General features: G+C 32.7%; 3 protein-coding genes across 6 annotated transcripts in view; 1 reads left to right on the forward strand and 2 right to left on the reverse strand.

Annotated features, from left to right (window-relative positions):
* The first annotated feature begins 7,297 nt into the window (after positions 1-7,297).
* Positions 7,298-11,657, forward strand: LOC139431433 (uncharacterized). Its single transcript, XM_071199138.1, has 2 exons — positions 7,298-7,535; positions 9,698-11,657. Exons 1-2 carry the CDS (start codon positions 7,403-7,405, stop codon positions 10,294-10,296), a joined length of 732 nt encoding a protein of 243 aa, XP_071055239.1. The 5' UTR covers positions 7,298-7,402; the 3' UTR covers positions 10,297-11,657.
* LOC139429597 (uncharacterized) lies at positions 11,456-13,736 on the reverse strand. The gene is made up of 2 exons (XM_071195520.1): positions 13,723-13,736; positions 11,456-12,338 (listed from the first exon to the last, which is right to left on the reverse strand). Exons 1-2 carry the CDS (start codon positions 13,734-13,736, stop codon positions 11,456-11,458), a joined length of 897 nt encoding a protein of 298 aa, XP_071051621.1.
* Positions 13,737-15,683: 1,947 nt separating this feature from the next.
* LOC111427141 (Mitogen-activated protein kinase kinase kinase 13 wallenda) overlaps positions 15,684-22,221 on the reverse strand; it is a 56,989-nt gene continuing 50,451 nt past the window's right edge. For all 4 annotated transcript variants that reach the window (XM_023062158.2, XM_023062144.2, XM_023062136.2 and 1 more), the window contains one exon: positions 15,684-16,433. In XM_023062158.2, coding sequence (XP_022917926.1) covers positions 16,082-16,433 — 352 coding nt within the window. In that variant the 3' untranslated portion in view covers positions 15,684-16,081. The remainder of the gene's footprint in view (positions 16,434-22,221) is intronic.

The raw sequence follows: 22,221 nt of genomic DNA on the forward strand, positions 1-22,221 counted from the left end.
TGTAAATAATATCTTTTTATGCTGTTTTGTAATGTTTATATATTATATTTATATACTATTTGTTACAATGCAACATTAAAAGTAGTATTTATGTGACACATATGCATTTTTTTGTTTTGACCGCATAATATTGTCCATATTTCCGGAATATTACTGCATATTTTGACCAATTTTAAACACAATAAAAAACTTATATTGCTTATTTTTGTCGCATATAAATCCGGGCCTTATTAATGACATAGGAAAGATGTTATCAAGGTTACTGGGACGCAGGGATGATGGGAGATTATCTCTGAGTGTTATCAGAGAAATCGACCCAAAGACATACAATTGTCGAAATGTAATCATATCCCGCACTATACTAACATTGAGTAAGGTAGTATATATTAAACATAAAATTTAATTCCATAAAAGTTCTGTAATATAATTTGTAATATATACCTAGACAATATAAATAAAAAGACAAAGAAAAATTTTGTATCGTTTGTAAGATCAGCCAAGAACCCGAGTGCGCATAGTGAAACTCTGCCAAAACCAAATCCTCCTGACCAATTAATACAATCCAGTAAAAGAGTACAAAAAAGTTATGAGTAAAAATGACAGTGGAGAAATGTCATCTAGCAACGACCGCCAATAAATTTTATCTACGACTGCTTGGATAAGTCATCATTACCGCACTCATTTGAGGTGATTTGAGTTACGTAATGAAGTTCATTACCACACTGGTTTCATTACGTAACGCATTTTTAGCCTAATCAGAACAGACTTAATTTATTGAAACGAGCAACAATACAAAAGAAAAAGTGCTATCTACTTACAGAGAAACAATACTATTTATTATAAACATTAATTGTTATGTTTTTACATTTCAAAACACTTATTCTAGATGACTATACATGTTGCTGAACCTGACAATTCAAAATTGTCAACAATCATTTCAAAATATTTTTATAAATGTCAAATAGACTTTTCTAAAGAAATTGATTTTTTAGTAATTTTTAGCAGTCGTAGATAAAATGCTGTATATCACCCGTGGGCTAGAGCATAATTACAGTACTCGTGTGATTACACGACTCGGTCTACGACCTCGTCGTGCAATTCTCCACACTCGTACTGTAATTATGTTTGTAGCCCACTTGTAATATAAATAACTATTAATTACTTAATATGCTTAATGTTCAACATTTAGAACAGGTAAAATAATATTGATTTCAGTGAATTTAATGTTTATACTTAGTGCCTGGAACAGTTAAAATACCCCTTTATTAAAAAAAATTGTTCGTAATAATGTTTCAACAATACAGTGAAAATGGCAAAAAATGAAATTTTGCACGATTGTCGTATATTAACGATATCTCCGGTAAAATACGTTCGACCATGGTGTCCAATGCTTCGAAATTTAGAGAATTAAATGTTCTACAGGATAGAATAGCAAATAGAATAGCTTTTTTGTTCATATATAATTCTGATCATTACGATGCGATTAAGTGATAAAAAAATGGGAAAAATGAAAAAAAATTTGATTTTGTTGAGTTATTTAGGCTGTAGCAATATAACGGAGAGTCCGATATATGTCATTAATACCTCAAAATGTTCGTCTGGAACTCTACTTTCATGTCCATATAGCTACAGAAGCACACTATGCAAAATAAAAAATATACTGAACATGAACCGTTACTATGTTTTTTAATTTACGATTTTACACGTTTTTGGGAGTGTCGAAAATTGGACGCGATGCAGAAAAACTGAAGAGTTTCAGAATCAGCACAACATTTTACGTTATACAAAAATATCACAGTCTTCGAGATTTTTCTTGTAAACTAGTGTAATCGGAATATTACAGTTGATAATTGGTTTACATCAATCTATCTTGTAGAACGATTGGTGGAACCATAAAATAAGAAAAGAAAACTAGAAAATTTCACTAAAGATATCATGTTGATACGTTTACGTTGGAGCCATGTTGGATACATGTACGGTAATTTCACTAAATGTACAGTGTACGGTCCAAAGGTGAATGCCGTAAAAATATGTACGGTAATTTAGAAATATGTAATTTAATTTAAGAAAATACGTATTATACGCAGAATGGCGTTAGATAGCGTGTTAAAAGGTGGCGTAAAATGCTGTAAAAACAAAAACCACAATATTTTCATTGCTTATATTGGCGTATAATATTCTTGTGTATTCATGTCTATTCTAATTCTGTGTTTAAATTTTATAATATTCCGCTCATGTCCGCTCTATATCACAGGTGTCCCGAAACTCAAAGACAAGCAGGTACCGCGTGAGAAATAAAAATAACATAAAGTCAATTTTATCCATTCTACCAGTGTATCAGGCGTAAAATTTATACAACGAATTCACTGTACTTTAACTGGTTTAATGTATAATTTCATTTTTCTTAGTAGTTTCGCCTAAAGCGGCATCTTCAGAGACTTTTTTCAAATTTTATGAAAATAACAATTTCAAAGATAATTTTATCGAACATTGTATAAAACGAGGTCTTGATAAACTTTTTAAACTATTAATTACTATATGTAAGTGTAAAACATTTCGTTATTTCCAAGGTTCTTTCCAAGTGTTGCAGAGGATTATGACGGAACAACTACAATCCTTATTAAATTCTAATCATATTTTACCTCAGAAACAATCTGGCTTTAGGCGACAGTATAGCTGTGCCACGGCACTTCTTGATCTGACAGATGACGTATTTAGAGCTCTGGATGGGGGAAGATCTACTGTACTTGTGCTTCTTGATTTCAGCAAGGCATTTGATATTTTGAATCATAACCTTTTGTTGGCTATTCTGAGGTTTATTGGTGTTTCTGATTGTGCTGTTTCCTTGTTTTGGAGCTATCTTTCTAACAGGATGCAATCGGTGAAGGTTAAATCCGTTTGTTCTGATCCTTCTACAATTGTAGCAGGTGTACCGCAAGGTTCTATTTTGGGTCCACTTTTATTTAGTATATTCACCAGCAATTTATTTTCAAAGTTAACCTTATGTTCCTATCACTTATATGCGGATGATACACAGCTTTATTTCGACCTCATACCTGGTGAGTTGTCTCATGCATGTGACAGAATTACTGAGGAATTGGGTCACTTATGTGTGGAGATACAAAGGCATGCTCTGGTGATCAATCCTGACAAGACCCAATGCATCTTATTTACTAAAAAGGGTAATTTATCAGTTAATAAAAATGACATTAACATTAGTATGCTAGGGGAGAAATTAAGAGTGGTGGACTCGGTCAAGAGTTTGGGTGTTGTCATTGATGATAGGCTTACTTTTGGTGATCACATTAGGTTGATATGTAGGCGTGCGTATGGGTCCCTTAGAAGCCTCTATTTTAGTAAAATGTTTTTGTCGATAAAGCTCAAACGCCTTCTCTGTGATGCTCTAGTTTTGTCTCACTTTAATTATTGTAACGTTGTATTTGGTCCATGTCTATCTTTTGAGAGTTTGCGAAGAATTCAGGTCGTGCAGAATTCGTGTCTTCGCTTTATTTATAAATTGAGGAGAGGTGATCACGTCTCACAAGCTCTTCAGAATTGTGGTTGGCTGAATATGCGACAGATATTTGTTTTTCATTACTTGTCTTTTATTCATGGGATTATTTATTCTGGTAAACCTCCTTATCTTTCTCGCAAAATTACCTTCAGAACTGATGTACACAATTTGAATCTTAGGCATGGATTTTGTATTACAGTTCCGCTGCATAGATCGTCAAAATTTCAGTGCTCGTTTTCCTATCAAGTAGCTCGTTTTTGGAATGCGATTTCCAGTTCTGCGAGGTGTGCCCGCTCGGTTCAGTTGTTTAGGTCTATTGTTTTGCGCAAGAGGGTGTTTGATCGGTTTTTGTGATAATTGATATAATGTTGCTTTTGATTCTTTTGGTAATTTAATAATCCTAACTACTTGTTTTTATTTTTGTTTTTATTTTTATTATCTCATTTTCATTGATACTGCTCAGTTTTGATTTGATTTAACTTTTATTTTATTTTCTGCTGCTGTTTTCATCAGGTGCAAGTAAAATCAGTGGCATTGTTTTGCCTTTTCTGCCCTTGCACCCTTTGAGCTATAATTTAAGTTTAATATTATTGTATTTTTCCTTATTATTGTATTTTATTTTTTCTAATTTGGCTCAATAAATTATTATTATTATTATTATTATTATCTTTGAAATTGTTATTTTCATAACATTTTGACGAAGTCTCTAAAGATGCCGTTACAAGTGAAACTAGTAAAACAAATTAAATTATACAATAAACCTGTTACACCATTTCTAAAAAAGGAGTGTCAAACTTGGCAAGAGATTTTAAAAGATTGGCTGTTTAGTCAAGATTCCAAAATGGTACAACAGTTGCCATTTTTCTTTTCAATAAAAATATAATTGACTGTTTTTAAAAAAAAAACACGTTATTTAAAAAAAATTATACTTTCGTATGCTATTTATATTTTCTCCAAAATAGGTACTCAATATCTACGCAGAAACGTGGATTCAACAAGATGGTAAAAAACTATTAGTTATTTTGTTATACTTAAAATAAATTTTTACCTATTCGTTTTATAGAATTTATACAGGGTGGTCCGTTACTAATGGGACACAGAGCAACAGTGAATTCCTTATATTAAATTATTACGATTTAACCCAATTTATGTTAGTCCAATTGTTAATAACAACGAAGATACAGATGGTTAAAGTTAATACTTTATTTTCGTTTTTCTTTAATAATTTCGTTGTCTCTTACATTATGAACATGAAAATTGGTACATTATCATTTTTTAATACAATAAATAATAATTTGGTGTTAGTTTTGATTTATCTTTCAGATGGCGCTGTCTACCATAAAAAACCACCCTTAAAGTAGTCATATCTTTTTCATCGTTAAAATTTTTACAACTCACATAACATAAAACAGTTTCTCAGACATTTTTATATAAATTTGGTATACCTATCAATATTCTCTAAAGTTCTCCGTTCCCGAGATAATCACTGTTTAAGGGCACTTTGCAAAATTTAATATCTCAGTAACATCAGTTGGCGTTGACAAAGTTTTTATTTAGTCAAACACTAGACAATCAGTTTGACATTCAGTTTCATTTTACGCTCAGTATTATTGTAATCAATGTATTTGTTACTTTGAAATAATGCCCCGGCATAATTTTTTTTCTAACACGGAAATGCGTGATATGGTGTGCATATACGCTCAAGAAAAGTTTAATGGAAGGGAAGCGTGCAGAAGATATTTATTAAAATACCCCAACAGAAGACAACCAAATCACAAGTTATTTAAAAATTTGTATGACCGCTTAGGTGAGACTGGTTCATTTCGTCGTAAACGAAATACAGGTCGTCCAAAAAAGATTTCCGTTGATGAAGAAGATGAAGTTTTACTACGAGTTAGTAACAACCCAAAAGTTAGCTCTAGACGTTTGTCAGCTGCAACCGGGTTAAGCAAGTCGTCAATTCTATGAATATTAAAAAAAGAAAGACTGTATCCATACCATTTTGTACCTGTACACGCCTTACTGCCTACTGATTTAAGAGTTCGGTTAGAATTTGCTAATTTTATCAAAAATCGGCAAAATTCTGACCCATCGTTTATTGCCAACATTTTATTTACTGACGAGGCGACATTCACTCGTAGTGGGGTTTTTAATTTTAAAAATTATCATGTTTGGGAAACTGAAAACCCACACATGACACGGCAACGGCATTTTCAACATGAATTTAAAATAAATGTTTAGTGTGGAATAATTGGAAATTATGTGTTGGGTCCGCGGGAATTACCAAATAATTTGAACGGCCACAATTATTTACAGTTTTTGCAAAACCAAGTAGACGATATGTTGGCTGAGTTACCATTAAATATTTGGACTGTCATGTGGTTTATGCAAGATGGAGCACCACCCCATTTTTCCAGGCAAGTGCGAGATTATCTCGATATGAATTTTCCACGAAGATGGATTGGCCGAGGTAGTCATTACACTTGGCCACCACGAAGTCCCGATTGTAATCCTATGGATTTTTGCGTATGGGGATTTGTAAAATCCCTTGTTTACAAAGACAATCCTGAAACTCGTGAGGAACTGTTTCAAAAAATTGTAAAGACAGTGGATATCATTAGGAATGAACAAATATTATTTAACATAAGAAGATCATTTTCTAAACGGATTGGAAAATGCATTGAAGCTAACGGTGGTCACTTTGAACACTTACTCTAATGCAGTTCATTTTAATTGTTATTATTATTTCCTCTTTTTGTTCGATGTTATTATTATTAAAATGTTTAAATAAATTATAGTCGTTATTAAAATCGATTTTTAATATAGTAATTCTGTTAATATTTTTGTAACATCAACTTATGTTTGTGGATAGTTAAATTATATCTGAAAGATAGATCAGAACTATACTAATTTATCATTTATCATCTTAAAAAGTAATAATATAAAAATTTTAATGTTCATAATTTAAGAAAAAGCGAAATTATTAAAAAAACAACGAAATTAAAGTATTAACTTTAACCAACTCTATCTTCGTTATTATTAACAATTGGACTAAGATAAATTGAATTAAATCGTAATAATTTTACGAGACTTTTTCACCGCCAACTAATGTTTATTGAGCATAGTGAAATTTTGCAATGTGCGCTTAAATAGTGATTATCTCGGGAACGGAGAACTTTAGAGAATATTGATAGGTATACCAAATTTATGTAAAAATGTCTGAGAAACTGTTTTATGTTATGTGAGTTGTAAAAATTTTAACGATGAAAAAGATATGACTGCTTTAAGGGTGGGTTTTTAAGGTAGACAGCGCCATCTGAAAAAGAAATCAAAACTAATACCAATTTATTATTTATCGTCTAAAAAAATACTAATGTACCAATTTTCATGTTCATAATGTAAGAGACAACGAAATTATTAAAGAAAAACGAAAATAAAGTATTAACTTTAACCATCTGTATCTTCGTTATTATTAACAATTGGACTAAGATAAATTGGGTTAAATCGTAATAATTATATGTAAGGAATTCACTGTTGCTCTGTGTCCCATTAGTAACGGACCACCCTGTATATATATTCGCAAAACCTTTTTTATAACTATCATTTTTAGTACAAGTACTAAATATTTATACATAAAATACGGTAATTTTCGTTTTCAAGTACGGTACTACAACCTCCACTGTGTGGCAACACTGGTGGGAGCTGCGATAAACGATAAGAGCGACGATACTAACAAAACATAGAAAATGTTGTCATTGTGTCATATGCAGGTGTTTATATTGGAGCCACCAACGACGCGTTATCACACGCTTGACAGCCGAGTAACGATAAGAGCGACGCTAATAATTGTATTCCCTATTTTCTTTGCTATTATCAGGTGTGGTTGGCATGGATGTCGACTGTTTAATTGGAGAAGTTTTTGTTAGATCCCCATTGTGGGACCAAAAAAATAAAAATCACCACAACAGATTTGTTCTCGACAAATTATGGCACGAAGTAGCTGTAAAATTGAGTACAACACGTAAGTAGAAATTTAAATTAACATTAAACATTAATTTTAAATTAATAAATTAAATAAAAGATAAATTAAATTGATTCTATTTAATTTCTTTAAATTGGTGTGAACAATAATAGGAAAACAGAAATAACAGAAAAATGTATAGGATGTCCCGTTAAGGGTACGGAGCGGCTGTATCTCGACAACGGAAAGGTCTAGAGGTTTGGGAAAAAAATCCTTATAAGCATAGAGGGCAAAAGAAATAGCTGGAAATAATTTTGAAGTTCGTAATTCGACCGCTAGGGGACGTACCTGCCATAGCGATAGATAAAATTCCCGCTATCTCAGAAAGTTACACGATAAGCTACAATTTGGACAACATCATTTAGTAGCTTTGATAATACCGCATCGCTTTTGTTTGCCAATGCGTTTTCAAATGTTTACATTTTAATATCTTCAACCCATTTAAATATTTTTGGACTTGTTTGAAAGAGCATTTTATGCTTTTATGCTCTTTTAAAAGATATTTTTAGTGAGACCGTTTGGTTTAAAACAAATAAGCTAGAGGACTTTATCTGCAACGATTACATATTTTTCGGATTTTTGAAAAAAGTTGAATGGAACGGTACTATTTACTTCACAGACCCTTAGTCACAATAAAATTTGCTAAATATTAGTGAAAACCGCATCTCGATATCTCCATCCATTCTCGAATTATAGAAGAAAATGTTAAAAATTCGTATATCTTAATCGGATCAAATTACTTTAGCAAACAAATAAGAGAGCACAAAAATGTTATTACCTAGAGCCTTTTTTCACACTTTATCCAAGCTTAGAACTGGTTAAAATCTACTCTTGAGGCGTGTTTAAAAGCCAACGGTTCAATGAAACATCAACAATGATAATAAAACAAAATAAACCAAATCACATAGAATAACTTACATTTTTAAAAATTTCTAAAAATAGCTCACAAATGTTCGAAATGCCTTTCATGCCCTCGATCCATTTATTTAATCTAGTTTCGACGGAAAAAACGCTGTTTAAGTTTCCGCCCTGGACACTTTTCTAATGGCATTTAGTGTTTTGCCATATTTTCCCTGGTTATTGGTTTTTCTTGAAAAGTCAGGTCGTTTAGTTTACCCTATTGATAAGGAGGTGAAAGCAATGTTGGTTTTGCTCGAACCAAGAATGCATATTATGCAAGTTTACACCAGCTTGTTGAGAGATGCTTCATGCATCCATAGCATTTGTGATAAAACGTTTGGATTTGCCCGAATCATATTTAAAACTCAATGATGCTGTTTTGACTAATATTTAGCAAATTTTAAGGTCTTCCAGTATTACTTGGTATTACTTGGTGTGGTCTTGCGTTGGTTGTACTTGTTTCTTGCACTTGATGGTTAATGCCTTCTCTATCAATAATAATATTATGCAGCAAACTGATGCACTTAACAATATCATCACCTACATTCGTAGATGTTTGTATGGCTGTTCCTAAAATTCTCCACTTTGAATACAGTATTCCAAAAGCACATTCTTCGTGCTCTTGATAATCTAGCATTAAAGTATTCCTTATCTGCATCAATTTGTTGTCTTCTATAAGGTTTCAATAGATTAGGGAGATATGGCTTCATCACCTATGATTACATGGAGTACAGTGATGTCTCAGTTTGGTAAAGCACAATCGTTAAGAATGTTAAGTCGCCCATCTGACAAGTACAAAAACAAACCTGAAGACCTAAAAGATTCCCCATCACTCTGTTTGCCATAACCTCCAATATCAATGTTTGTAAATCTATAATTAGCATCAACTAATCCTTGTAAAACAATTGAAAAATATTGTTTATAGTTATAAAACATTGTACTAGAATGAGCAGGGCAGTTTAATCTAATATGTTTCCCGTCAATGGAGCCAATGCAGTTAAGGAAGCTTCAAATCTTATAATAATCGTCTGCTATTTTCCTAAAATCATGTTCGCTAGGAATTTTCATGTGTAACAGTTGAAGTGTTTCCCAGATCATTTTAACCACTTCTCCAACAATTCATGAAATTGTTGCAACTCCCATCCAGAAACTAAATGCCAAACTTCTAAACGATTGACCAGTTGATAAATACCTGTAATGTAATACAATCCGGTTTGTTTATTTGTTTACTATTTCATTTCAGTTTTTATTATTTATTTTAGCGACAGCAGTACGAAACAAATGGAAAAGTTTACGGGATAAATTTAGGACTACCTTGGCGTCGATTCCAAAACCAGAATCTGGAGATCCCCAAATAAATTGTTATAGAGGAGAATGGAAGCATTTTAAAAGTCTTTTGTTTTTAAAAGATCAGTTTACTACTAGGAAATCGAAGGGTAATTTCCCCAAAAATGATGAAAATATTTTTAATGAGTCATCCCAATTGATACAACATGAAATTAACGAATATGAACAAGCAGTGGAAGACATCATCCAATCTCCACAAGAGGATCTTGAACATTTGGACTCGGCGGCGTCTAGCGTTACACCAACTTCATCCCAACCTTCTAGTTCTGCTAGAAACTGCCCGAAAAAGCGTATAGCAAATGAAGATATCGGTCAGGCTTTACTACTGGTAAAAAAGCAAAAACTGGAGTTTTTAGAACAAAATAGAAATAAAAATGAAGATGATGAAGATTTAAATTTTTTTAAAAGCTTACTACCACATGTAAGAACATTTTCAGCTTACGATAAGCTAGAATACAGAATGAGGATAATGAAATTAACTCAGGAATTCGTGAAACCAAGCGAAAACACTTAAAAAATACTATAAAATTAAATGTTAAAAATTAAATATGGAATGTTAGATATTTGATATTTAACCTAGTCATCATGTGAAATACTGGATTTCGGCTGAAGTTTTTTTTTTATATCTTATTTGTGTTAGCGTAAATATTTTAATAAAATATCACTACATTTACTGTAATCATTAGCCGCTCTTCGGATAAAATAGGTCTACATGACAATTTCTCCATCATTTTTCAATCCCATCAGAGATGTACGAAAGTATATAATCAAATTCTCATGAACTTTGCAGGGTGTTGCCTTAAGTGTTTGTAAAGATGATGAAATTCTCCAAAAATTGCTTTTATGTAATATAATAAATGAAACGTCACCTACACAGCAGAGATCGTCGCTATTATCACAGCTCCACCATACTGCATAGTATCATAAAAATGAATTTTGCGCTGCTCTCATCGTTTATCGCAGCTCCAACATAAACGTACCCTTAGGACGTTCGTCCACCGAGAAAACCATTATGAGGCAACTGGTTGCTCGCGACCAAGCAACCAATGGCGAGATTAGTTATAACACAACTATTACATTAAAATTAGTAGTAGCTCGTTCACAGCAGCGACTATCACCGATTGTAGATGGCAACCGATCGCGTACGACCAAACTGGTTGATCGCCGTGAATCAATTGTTTACGACCGTTGAGGTAGTAGTAATTGTTTTTCCGATGATTTTTTAAAAATTATCGAAGATTACTAACCTTAGAAAAATCATAAAATATTAGGTGGGGTTTAAAAATTATTTTCTCAAAAACTAAACAGTTGTTTACGACCGTTGAGGTAGCAGTGGTTGTTTTTTCTATTCGTCCATATAGAAGTGCATTCGTTTTACTTGAAATAAAATTATGCCTCGATCATTATCAAAAAATGAACAAAACTTAAATATCACTTTCGTGCAAGAGATCGAGAAATATCCTTGTTTATATAACTATCGTCTAGAAGTCTATTCTAAAAGGGATATAGTGGATGCCGCATGGGAGAAAGTAGGAAAGACGGTTGGGGACACAGGTAAGAACAAAAACTTTAATAGTAGTAAAAGTATTTAATAATTAATAGTAATATTAATAGTAGTATTAATCGTAGTATTAACTTAGCTATGTTTAAAAGCGAGCGTATAAAACAAAAATTCATGGGACACAGTATTTCCATTGGAAAGGTAACGAAGAATGAGGTTTTAAAAAATAGTGTGCCAGGTAATCTCTAAAATTATATCCAAAACCTCTTTGTGGAAATATAAGTGGCTCGTTTATAGCCTGCTGCAGTTCCTCTGGCGAATTTTGCTCTTCATCATCTTGCAAGTTAAATGTTGGTCGATATAAAATGCCTTCCCTTTTTCTAATAAAATTGTGAAGAATACAAACAGCTCGGAGTATGTTATTGACAGTTTTTATATTCTTGCTTGCTATAGGTGTGGAAAGAACTGCAAATTTACTGTTCATCATTCCAAATGCACATTCAATGCTTTTGCGTGCCCTACTTAATCTGTAGTTAAAAATTCTCTTGCAATTATTTAATACTCTTCTTGGGTAGGGACGCAACATATACGTCGCAATTGGGAATGCTTCATCTGCAACAAAGTAAAACGGAAAATTCCCTCCCGTTTCATCATGAATAAGTTGCCGGTTATTTGGCAAATTTAGCCTATTTCCTTCTCTTTGCAGCCAACGACCCATTCTTGAAGCTTTAAATACTCCCCCATCACTATTCCGACCAGCATGCCCGGCTTCAATCATTGTAAAGCATGCATCAGCACCACAAGCTGCCATTAGAACAACCGAATGGTATCCTTTGTAGTTAAAATTTGTTGATCCAGACTTAGGAATCTTCTGAATACGGATATGTTTTCCGTCTATCGCGCCAATACAATTTGGCAGATTCCAAAGTTCGTAAAAACGGTCAGCAATTCGGAGCCATTCTTCTTTGGAAGGAACTTTCATGTAACGTGGATATAAGGCTTCCCATATAGTAGCTGTAGTATCTGCAACAATGTGGCTAATCGTACTGTCTCCTCTCAAAAAATATACCCAGCAACTACATCCTCATCCGACGATGACATCTTTTTAAATGGTTTCCAATGGTTTCCTTGGTGTACGAAAACACACGCGACTAATCGCTCGCAATTAGTCACCTACGACCAATCGCCTTGTATTGGTTTTCTCGGTGGACGAACGGCCTTAGTTAAATCTATGTAAATGTACACCAACTCAACTAAGGTCTCTATCCGGCCTTGATGAAAAGTGTTACCGAAAAAAAGATAAGAATATGATACGAATCAACTACTTTCTGCTCTTTTACTTGTAAAGCAACAAATAGAACTTAGCTTGATAAACAATCATATCTCTCCGGAGAGAAAATTAAGTACATAAAAGGAAAAATCTTTTGAATTATTAATGCAGGCATGCATATATCTGGGTACTAACTTTTTTTATGACTTGATTTATGACTTACACTTTTTCTTACTGGTGGTGGAAACATAGCTAGAAGACCAATAGTTTTCCAAATGAAGTACTTTGCGGACTAGAGCAAAAAAATCCCATGATCGTTGCTCGCGATGCACACTCAACTGTCACAAGATCACCGCGCAGAGACATCTGCTGATTAGACAAATTTCCTTGAAGTTTCTTACCCACCACAATGCGTGACTAGGCTACGGCTATATAGATTTCGTCCCTACCATGTTTACGATTGAAATCGACTTTTTAAGAAATACAGGTCGTTCAAAAGTATATTTTTTTCTTTCATTTCCGAATAACAAAACATCAAAATCTCTTCATTTTTGATCAAAATGAGGTCGCCTTATATACTTCGTATATTCGAAATATTTCAAAATTTATATTTAAGTTCTGAGTGAAAGATTCCTTAAAATATTCTTATTGAATTGAGGTTGAATGTTATAAAATTTTTTCCAATTTTGATCAAACACCTCATCTAATACAATAATAAATTCAAACAGAAAGCAGACTCGAATTTTAAACATAACCGCGTTAATAATGTAATCTTCCTAATAATGTGATCTTCCTAAGCGCATTCTACCTAAGCAACGCTTTCCTCATTGGTTCAACTATTCCAGTTATTAATGAAACGCTGCATTGTCGTAAAAAATGGAAATCTACTAACCATAACAGTGATAAGATGCTGATAGGGGCTGATTACAGAGCTTACTTGAACTCGGTTCAGGCGGGGGTTTTGGAAAATCCCAAGGGTATCTGGTCTTTTATGAATACCAAAAAGGGTTCTGCGCTATGTTTTCCACTGATAGGTCAGTTGTGAACTCAGATCCTGATATATCTTGTGCGCTTGCAGAGTTCAATGGTTTTCGGTGTCTCGGGTGTCGCACCTTGGTGTTGTCGTTCCAATATTTAAATCCGGAAATAGACAGTTGGTATCAAATTACCGCCCGATTTCCATTCTCTCGTCGGCTATTCCCAAGATTTTTGAAAAAATTGTTCACAATTATTTTAGCCGCTCAGTTGCTCACTCTATCATTACTGAACAACATGGTTTCTTGTTTGGACGATCGGTTGAGTCTAACTTAGTGTCCTATGTTAACTTTATCCATTCTGCCTTAAATGAGGACTCACAGGTTGACGAAATTTACACTAATTACACTAAAGACTTCGACAAGGTTGACCATAGCATTGTTATACAAAAACTGTCCTCCTTTAACATTCCAGATGGCATTGTTCGCGGATAGCAGTCAGGCAGTCAAGATCCTCAAGGAAGTCACCTTTCTTTTGTTTTAAATTCACCAAATTCCTGCTCTATGCGGATGATAATAAAATATTTACAAGAATCCGCTCAAGTCTTAGCTGCTAAGGCTTCAGGAGGACCTTAAACGTCTGCAAGAGTATTGTCACTTTAACAAACTTTATCTTAGTTATGACAAATGCCCAAAAATAAAGTTTACATGGAAACGTAAAGCTATTATCTATACTGACAGAGTTAAGGATCTTGGTATTATACTTGATGTCAAATTGAGATATCACCTTTGTGAACATTCTTAACTGATCTTAAGCGATTTCTCATGATAACATTGCCAAATTTTATCTTTCTAAGACAAAGCATATTGAAAATATTTAGGAAAATGTTTAAACATTTCTTATCTTTGAAGGCCCATATATTAGCCATTTACGGGTTTGGATCAAAAATGTATTGTTATTAATTAAAATTATGCCACGACTTACAGAAACACTCTGTATACAAATTTTTCACTTTTTGTTAGTTTTATTATTTTGCGAGTATTGTTGCTAATATTACTGTTATTTTATTTTCTTATTATTTTTTTTCTTATTATGTACTTTACCATATTGAATTGTTCTTAATGAGGATGCTTTCCTGCTGATATTCTCCCTGTTTGCGTCCCAAATTGAATAAATAAAAATAAAACCAATATTTAGCTCACCTAAATTATTTTTTGTTTTATTATGGTGTGTTAAAGTTTTAGTAGTTAGAGGAAAGATAAAACATATTTAATTTTCGTTTCAATAAATTTATTTTTTAAACAAACGGCAGAGGCATACGATTTTATAATAATAATTATAAACATCAGATAAAAAAACTGACACACACGAACTAATGTTTTTTCTTTAAATCTACTTTTTAATTAATATCTTACAAGAATACTCGTTTCTTTTTTTTTTCAAAATTGGTATGTTATGGTAATTTTTCATTTTAACAATGTGTATACATATAAGGTGCCTTAATATGTATTTAGCTCCGTTTCACGCCTTTTTCGCAAATATATTATCAAATTTGTACATTTTACAAAGATGCAATAAAATATCGCTCGCAAAAAATATCATCCATTAGAAAAATTGGCGACAAAATAGTTTTGCAATCTTTAAATTTTCTTTTGTATTTCTTTCTTATAATCTCTCTCTGTACTCTTATCACTGCTAATTAGCAAATGTACCAAGGCAACGACGGATTATCGACGGGCTGCCAACGAAGATTAAAAAGGAGATGAAACGAACACAATAAAAGATAACAGAAATAGGCTAACAATAAATAGGTAAAACAATAATAAAAATGTACAAAAAATATATACGTCGATTTTCATTACTAAAATCAAATTACTACATAAATGATGTTTGCATGTATTTTGTTTTATTTATAATTTAACTATTTGTAGTCATAAATATTAAATTTATAATTATTAAGTATAGAGATTTTTTTTATTTATCTCCTAATTCAAATTAAGTCGTAAGAAAAATTATCAGTAAGAATTGTTTCAAAAGGCATAAAAAAATTTTTAAATTGCAGAGGCACTATTTTTTGTATAAATTCCAAATTGAAGAGCTATTAAATTAATTCTTTTTTCACAAAACATTAATTACAATTTAAGTTTTTAACCAACAACTTTTATCTTATTTAATCTCAAAATTAGTAAATAGACGACATTTTCGATTATCAATAATTTCTTATACAAACACTTCCTAATTGCTAAAACACAATTAAATAATTTCAATTACTTCGTACTTCAATGAGCAGCCAAATGCCGCTATCTATCACTAATATTGCTGCACATTTGCAACAAAAGAAAAAAAAAAAATAAAAAGAAAATAAGAGATATTTACAAATTAAAAAATAAACAGTTTCTAAATTATTGCAATTATTATATGTCTCCAATAATTACGTATTAAACATTAAAATTTACTTCCAGAATTAATTACTTACTTTTTTCAAAATTTAATTTAATAACATTTTTTTTGAAATTTCAGTCCATAAAAATACCTTATCAAAAACTAGTAAATTTAGATACATTCACTCTCTCTTCTCTTAATATTTTCGGTTCGACCAACAATGCTTGTACTAAAATCTATTTGGGTCGCAATGGTAACGTTATCTTCAGATTCACTGTCTGAAGATGCTTCATATCTGCTGCTACTGCTTCCGCTGGTCCTTTTCGAGTGATGATGGACGCTTATCGATCGAGCTAATTCTGGATTCGACTCCAACGTTGACGATTTACTGGACGGCGAGTTTGAGTATTCTGAAGTGTTGCCTTCGTCTGAGGCGTTCGATTCTTTGGAGTAGGTATTTGTGTTTAGTATCGTTTTGAATCGGGCCGATTTTCTACCTGGATAAATCGGTCTTCTAGCAATACTGTAAAGACAAAATTGAACATTAATATGGTATTAATAAATTCTTTACAGAAATGATCAAGCCAAAATCCGTTTAATGGACGATAATAGTCTAATAATCCGGAAAAAATATTTTGTCTAGGTAAAGGTGCATTTAAATAAAAGTAATACTTTTTAAGAATAATAATGGCGTGAAGAATTTAAAATACACATTAGTACACAACTGTACCAGTAGTAATTACTGAGAAAAGGCAATGATGTATTAAATCTCTTATTGAAGAAGTGATCTCAGATAGAAATTCAGCTTAATGAAGGATGGAAAAAGAGCTAAGGCAAAAATGAAAATGACGATAACAATACCACTTCGGAAATTGAAGATAATGAAAATAGCTAATGATTATATGATTTTTTTATCACATCGTACGTTCGAAAAAAAGCACTACCTTTTCTTGTACATTCACGTCGTATCAAAGAAACCCACATAAAATCACAAACAGATGCTAAAAAAATAAGAGTAGCTAATATCGGCAGTTCTTAACAACATAATTTTGGAAACGAACAAGTTACAAAACTTTTTGAATCTAATCATACGTTTCCAACGCATATAAAAAGCCATACTCATTGTCAGTGTTATACTAACTTGCACATGTCCTCATCAACAGCCAAACCATTGACAATAATTACTTTTCTAAGCTCTGAATTATTTCTAAGATTAGAAGAAAGTTTAAAGATAATACTAAAGAACAAGACAAAGTCACCGGATAAGTGCAATTTAAACCAAGAAACATCATCGAACAGATGTTTATTAAAAAACGCCGAAACGTAAACGGGTTGATACTGATGGATTTTTCAATTCGTTTGGAATAGCAAACGAGATTTAAACTACAAAATTACTGACAATGACGGATTAAACAATGTGTGGAAGTTCTGGATATCATGAAAAAAAGGTTTAGTATAAGGTATGTTCAATACTGTACTTAACGTTTATTGCTTACGAGCTTATACTGTACTTGTATTGGTCAAAACGTGTTACTCAAACAGTCAAAGTCTGTCACAAAATCAAAAAACAGTGCCCATTAAAAATCGTTTCGATCATCAACCCTAAAGCTTATAAACTAAATCAGTTTTTAGTAGAATATCACAGAGGCAAAAAGATTTACTACCTAGCTAAATTTCTCAAATTTCATTTTCCACGTGTTCATTGTTTCTAAGAAAACTTAAAAAAATGTCATGAATATCTTAATAGAATACATAAAAATTTAAACTTTACCTTAGAAATAGAGAGAGATGAAACGTTTAATGTTTTTAGATCTAAACCTAACACGACAAAATACAGATATTGAGTATAATATATATCGAAAACCTATAGTAATACCAACTATCATTCCTTTCGACTCCGCACATACGTTCTCACATAAAATGGTAGGTTTTCATTATTTAATAAACAGAGTATTGAAATATCCATTATCTAACACCAACAAAAATAAGAAAATAAAATATATCTATAATATCGCAGAACAAAATAAGTATCCACAAAAATTAATTAATAAACTTTATCAAAGATTGCAAAATGTCTGAAGATGAACTGGCGGTTTGGATTCAAGTCCCAGAAGTGAAGATATGCAAAGTCACAAGACAGCAAGTCTTAGTAGTCCTAGCATAAAATCAGAGATAAAACTGTTTATTTAGACTTAATTTATGTATTTTAGTTTGTTTTAATTATTAGTTTGATGTAAATTCTCCTGGTCAACAACAACAAGGAAGTCCTTTGGGAATCACTCAACTTGCTGGTGGCTGTGTTAATGATATTTCTGGGGATGCTGTACCTTCTAATAGAGCGGGGCCTTTACATGATCCAGCTTGGCCTTATGATGCTGATTTAGAGGTAATATTTCTTTGAAAATGTATATAAAAACGAAATTAAAATGTTCTTTATTGCTTTAGATTGATACTGTTAGTAGTTATTATGGAAGCATGAAGAATGCTGATATGAGTCGAAAAACTAGTTTGGCTTCTCTCTCAGTTTTAACTTACTTAATTTTTTGAAAATAATGATCTTCTTTGTAGGCGAGTATGAAGCCTGAACTTAATGGCCCAAGCTCGTTTACGACCCAATATCAGCTGGAAGTTCAAGAAGATCAAGTCAAATGTCCACAGCAACAACAGGAGGAACAGCATTACCACATCCACCTTTCCATTTATTAGCAGGGAAACTCTAACAATTACAACCACCTCCTTCAACAGCCCCAAGTAATTTAATATTACAGACTCAAAATACATCCCTCCAACAAACCGCGCTTCAATAATATTGGGTAAACTTCAATGTGAACACATAAATTTCAACTGCAACTACAACAGGTGGAGATTCAAGAAGAATGTCAGAGCCGTGCCACACAATAACGGATCGCAAAAGTCCTCCACCAAGACCAGCTTCGGTTTCTTTGTTACCTTTGAAAGGTGCAACTAGTTCCGGGGAACTTCATCCTAATCAAGCGGTTGTTCTGGATGAAATGGGAGAAGGAGAAATGATTGAGAATAAATTGATTATTCCGGATGAAATGATGCATTACTTAAATCAAGAGGCTGATACGCATCAAAGCGATGCTAACACAAATACGCAATGGACTGAATCTAGAAATAACCCTCCAGTACAAAAAACAAATTTATCCCAAACGAATCGAATGGTTCCTTCGCCACAATCAAATCTCATCAACCAACATGTTAATTATTACCATCGCCACAACCTATACCGAGTACATCGGCTACAAGAAATCAAGTAATGGCAAGTCCTGGACCTATGATGACTCATCTCCCATCACCAGCAGCGACACTTGATCATTACACACAAATGCAATCCCCATCAAGTTACAACAATATTCCTAATCCTTTAATGTCGCCCGGGCAAGGTATGAACCAAATGGTTCCTTCACCAATGAGCACCCAATGGTACATTCCCCAGCAAGTACCATGAACCAAATGATCCAATCACCACTGTCCGTACATTGCCAATCACAAGTCATGCAAAACTTTCTTTTGTGTATTACTTAACAATTCCAATAAGTATATTAAGCACATGGCTTTAAATAATATTTATATGTATATAAATATTTTTATGTAACGAATAAGAAGTAAGTATATTTATGTAAAACACGAACTTGTAGAAGTTCAGATCTCATATATAAATAATTAACTGCCATGTTTTGTCCTTAGAAATAAAATTGTTTAGAATAAGATAGATAAAAAAACACAATTTTTTGTGCATATTTAGAATTTTAAGATTCTTTTTTGTAACTGCTACCAAGTTATTTAAGAAATAAAGATTGCGCTTCCTGTTGAAACAATAATTAGTTATTTTTTTTGTATAAAAGAAATTCTTTGGAATGTGAACTGCATGTAAAATCTATGTATGCACTTGAAGTGTAAGATGTGTGAATTTGAAAATTTTTGCTACTCGGTTTTTTTATCGCGAGTTAAATTAAAAAATAACTTTGTCCACTTAGCGATTTTTTTTTAAATTTGAACATTGTTAGAGAATTGTATTGAGATGCCTTTAGAAGAAGTTTTCAAGCATCGAATGCCAATTGAAGAGTTGGGCAGTTGTAGTACACACCATAGATATTAGTACAGATCAGAACTACCTCTAGAACATATTGGATCTATGTCATACTACTTCTATTGGTAATCCCTTGCCTTTTCTAAACGCAAACCAAGCTAAATGTTTTATACAAAACAGCTAACGACGACCAAATCAGGATTTTTTCCTCTACTGACGGTAAGGATGATTGGTGCTCATTACATTGTACATACAGTCCAATTAACAATTACTTCTTTCAGAGGAGGTTACAAAAAGAAGATCAAAAATAAAAGTTGTTAAAAGAAGATCAAGAGTCATGCATCAACCACTAGTTAGACAGGTTTCAACAAAGTATAAATTCGGAATATAGGGGATTAGAAGGCAAGAGAATAAAAGGAAATTCGTAGAGTATAAATTAACTAGGTTTTAAGGTGCTTAGATAAAAGAGACCAGGATTAGGAATGGTATTCGATAATGCTTAGTGATCATTAGTGATCAGTCAAGAGTTGTCAGAACAACTTGAGATCTTGAAGCGATCTCAAAATCGTACTTTGCTAATAGAACAACTCTTATGGACCAACTCGACAGTGGGGTAGCTGAACGTAACTGTCCGCGAAAATCACCATCGGATCCAAGTATCTGGAAGAATATATTCAAATCCATATTTAAGTTCACCGTTCCAGGTGGGGAAATCGTCGCATTCGGTGGCAATATCTCGATTATAATCAAGGTGTAGCGCATCACGCACTCTTATTATTTTTATATAGAAACATCATGTTATATCACCATGGGTTGTTATATCAACATAATATATTTTCCTATGGCGATTTTGTTATAGTTATAAAATAATAAATAAACGGATAGACACACATAAAACAGTCTATCAAATACTCCATTTTAATTTTTAATATTTTATTATACGATTAATTAATATAGAGTTACAAATAAATATGCTCTATACAAGGCACAAGACTACGAAGAACTGCGAGATAGAATTAATGACATTAGGATGCTTGACGGCTAGAAAAAAAAATTAAAGAATTTAAAGCAGAAAAGTAAGACACGCTAAAACCGGACAGACAAGGATGACTTTCAAGTGATTTTAAGTGATTATTGATGAAAAGTGTGGCCTCGGGATTACTCAAGGAGACATTGAATCGTTAGATATGCGCATCTTCCTGTGCTCTTCATGCGCATGAAGTGACTGACTCAACTCGAATAGAAAACTTGAAATTTAATAAGCAAAATCGGGGATAGGGTAGAAACATATAGAACAAATGGCCGTGTAGCGACGATCAATAACAGGTATTTAGTTCAAAATAACAACTGTTGTCACTAGAAACATTGTGTTTAGGAATATTTAAGCGTAAAGCACGTGAAATAATGTGATGTCACAAATGATTTGTGTAGTATAGTGGTTTGTCCCCCACTCCTGGTGTGATCGGGTCTGGTGGTTGTGCCGAGCCGTGCCAGCGTGTTACGACCAGTGCGTCCTAGCATGGTGAGAGGTGCACACGCGATACACACACACATACGACACATGCACACTCACACACGCGCGCGAGTGAAACAATACGAACATACAGAGACATGTTTAGTTCAGTTAAGAGTTTATTCTTATTTGTAAATGAGTTAAATAAATATTGTTAAGTTATAAGATTGTTTAGTATAAATAGTACTACAATTTGCTCCTAGGTCATGGAGGAATGTGAAACCATTCGAGATGAAAATTGATCATTACGACTGGGAAATAATACAGTTACAGATAAATGTGATACAGCTGCAGATGAATGTAATCAACCAGATACAGGAAATGATGATATAGAAACGATTGAAACTACAAAACATTATTCAGCACATATAGAAGAATAGCGTGGCTGTGGAACAAAAACTACCTAGAAACACTAACATGATGTAGCATTTGGTGGCCTTTTCCATTATGTGGATTAGTTACTTATGGTGGAGTAAGAAGATGTTGAAATGTACTATTTGCTAGAGAACTATTTTATGATGATTTTGCTACAATATTTTTTGTTTCGCTTTGAATAAATACTAAGATTTATCAGATTTCACTTTTATAATACGTTTAGAATCAACAGTGTAGAACCTCCATGATCAATAGATAAATAATACACGAGCTTTAGAGGTAGATTTAAGTGTAATTCCAAGTCTTGTTATGCTTTAAATGATTAGTAGAGGTTTGGTCGAAAATATTAAGAAGCTGGATACAAAAAAG

This window comes from Onthophagus taurus, chromosome 1 (assembly GCF_036711975.1).
Source record: "Onthophagus taurus isolate NC chromosome 1, IU_Otau_3.0, whole genome shotgun sequence".
Lineage (NCBI taxonomy): Eukaryota > Metazoa > Arthropoda > Insecta > Coleoptera > Scarabaeidae > Onthophagus > Onthophagus taurus.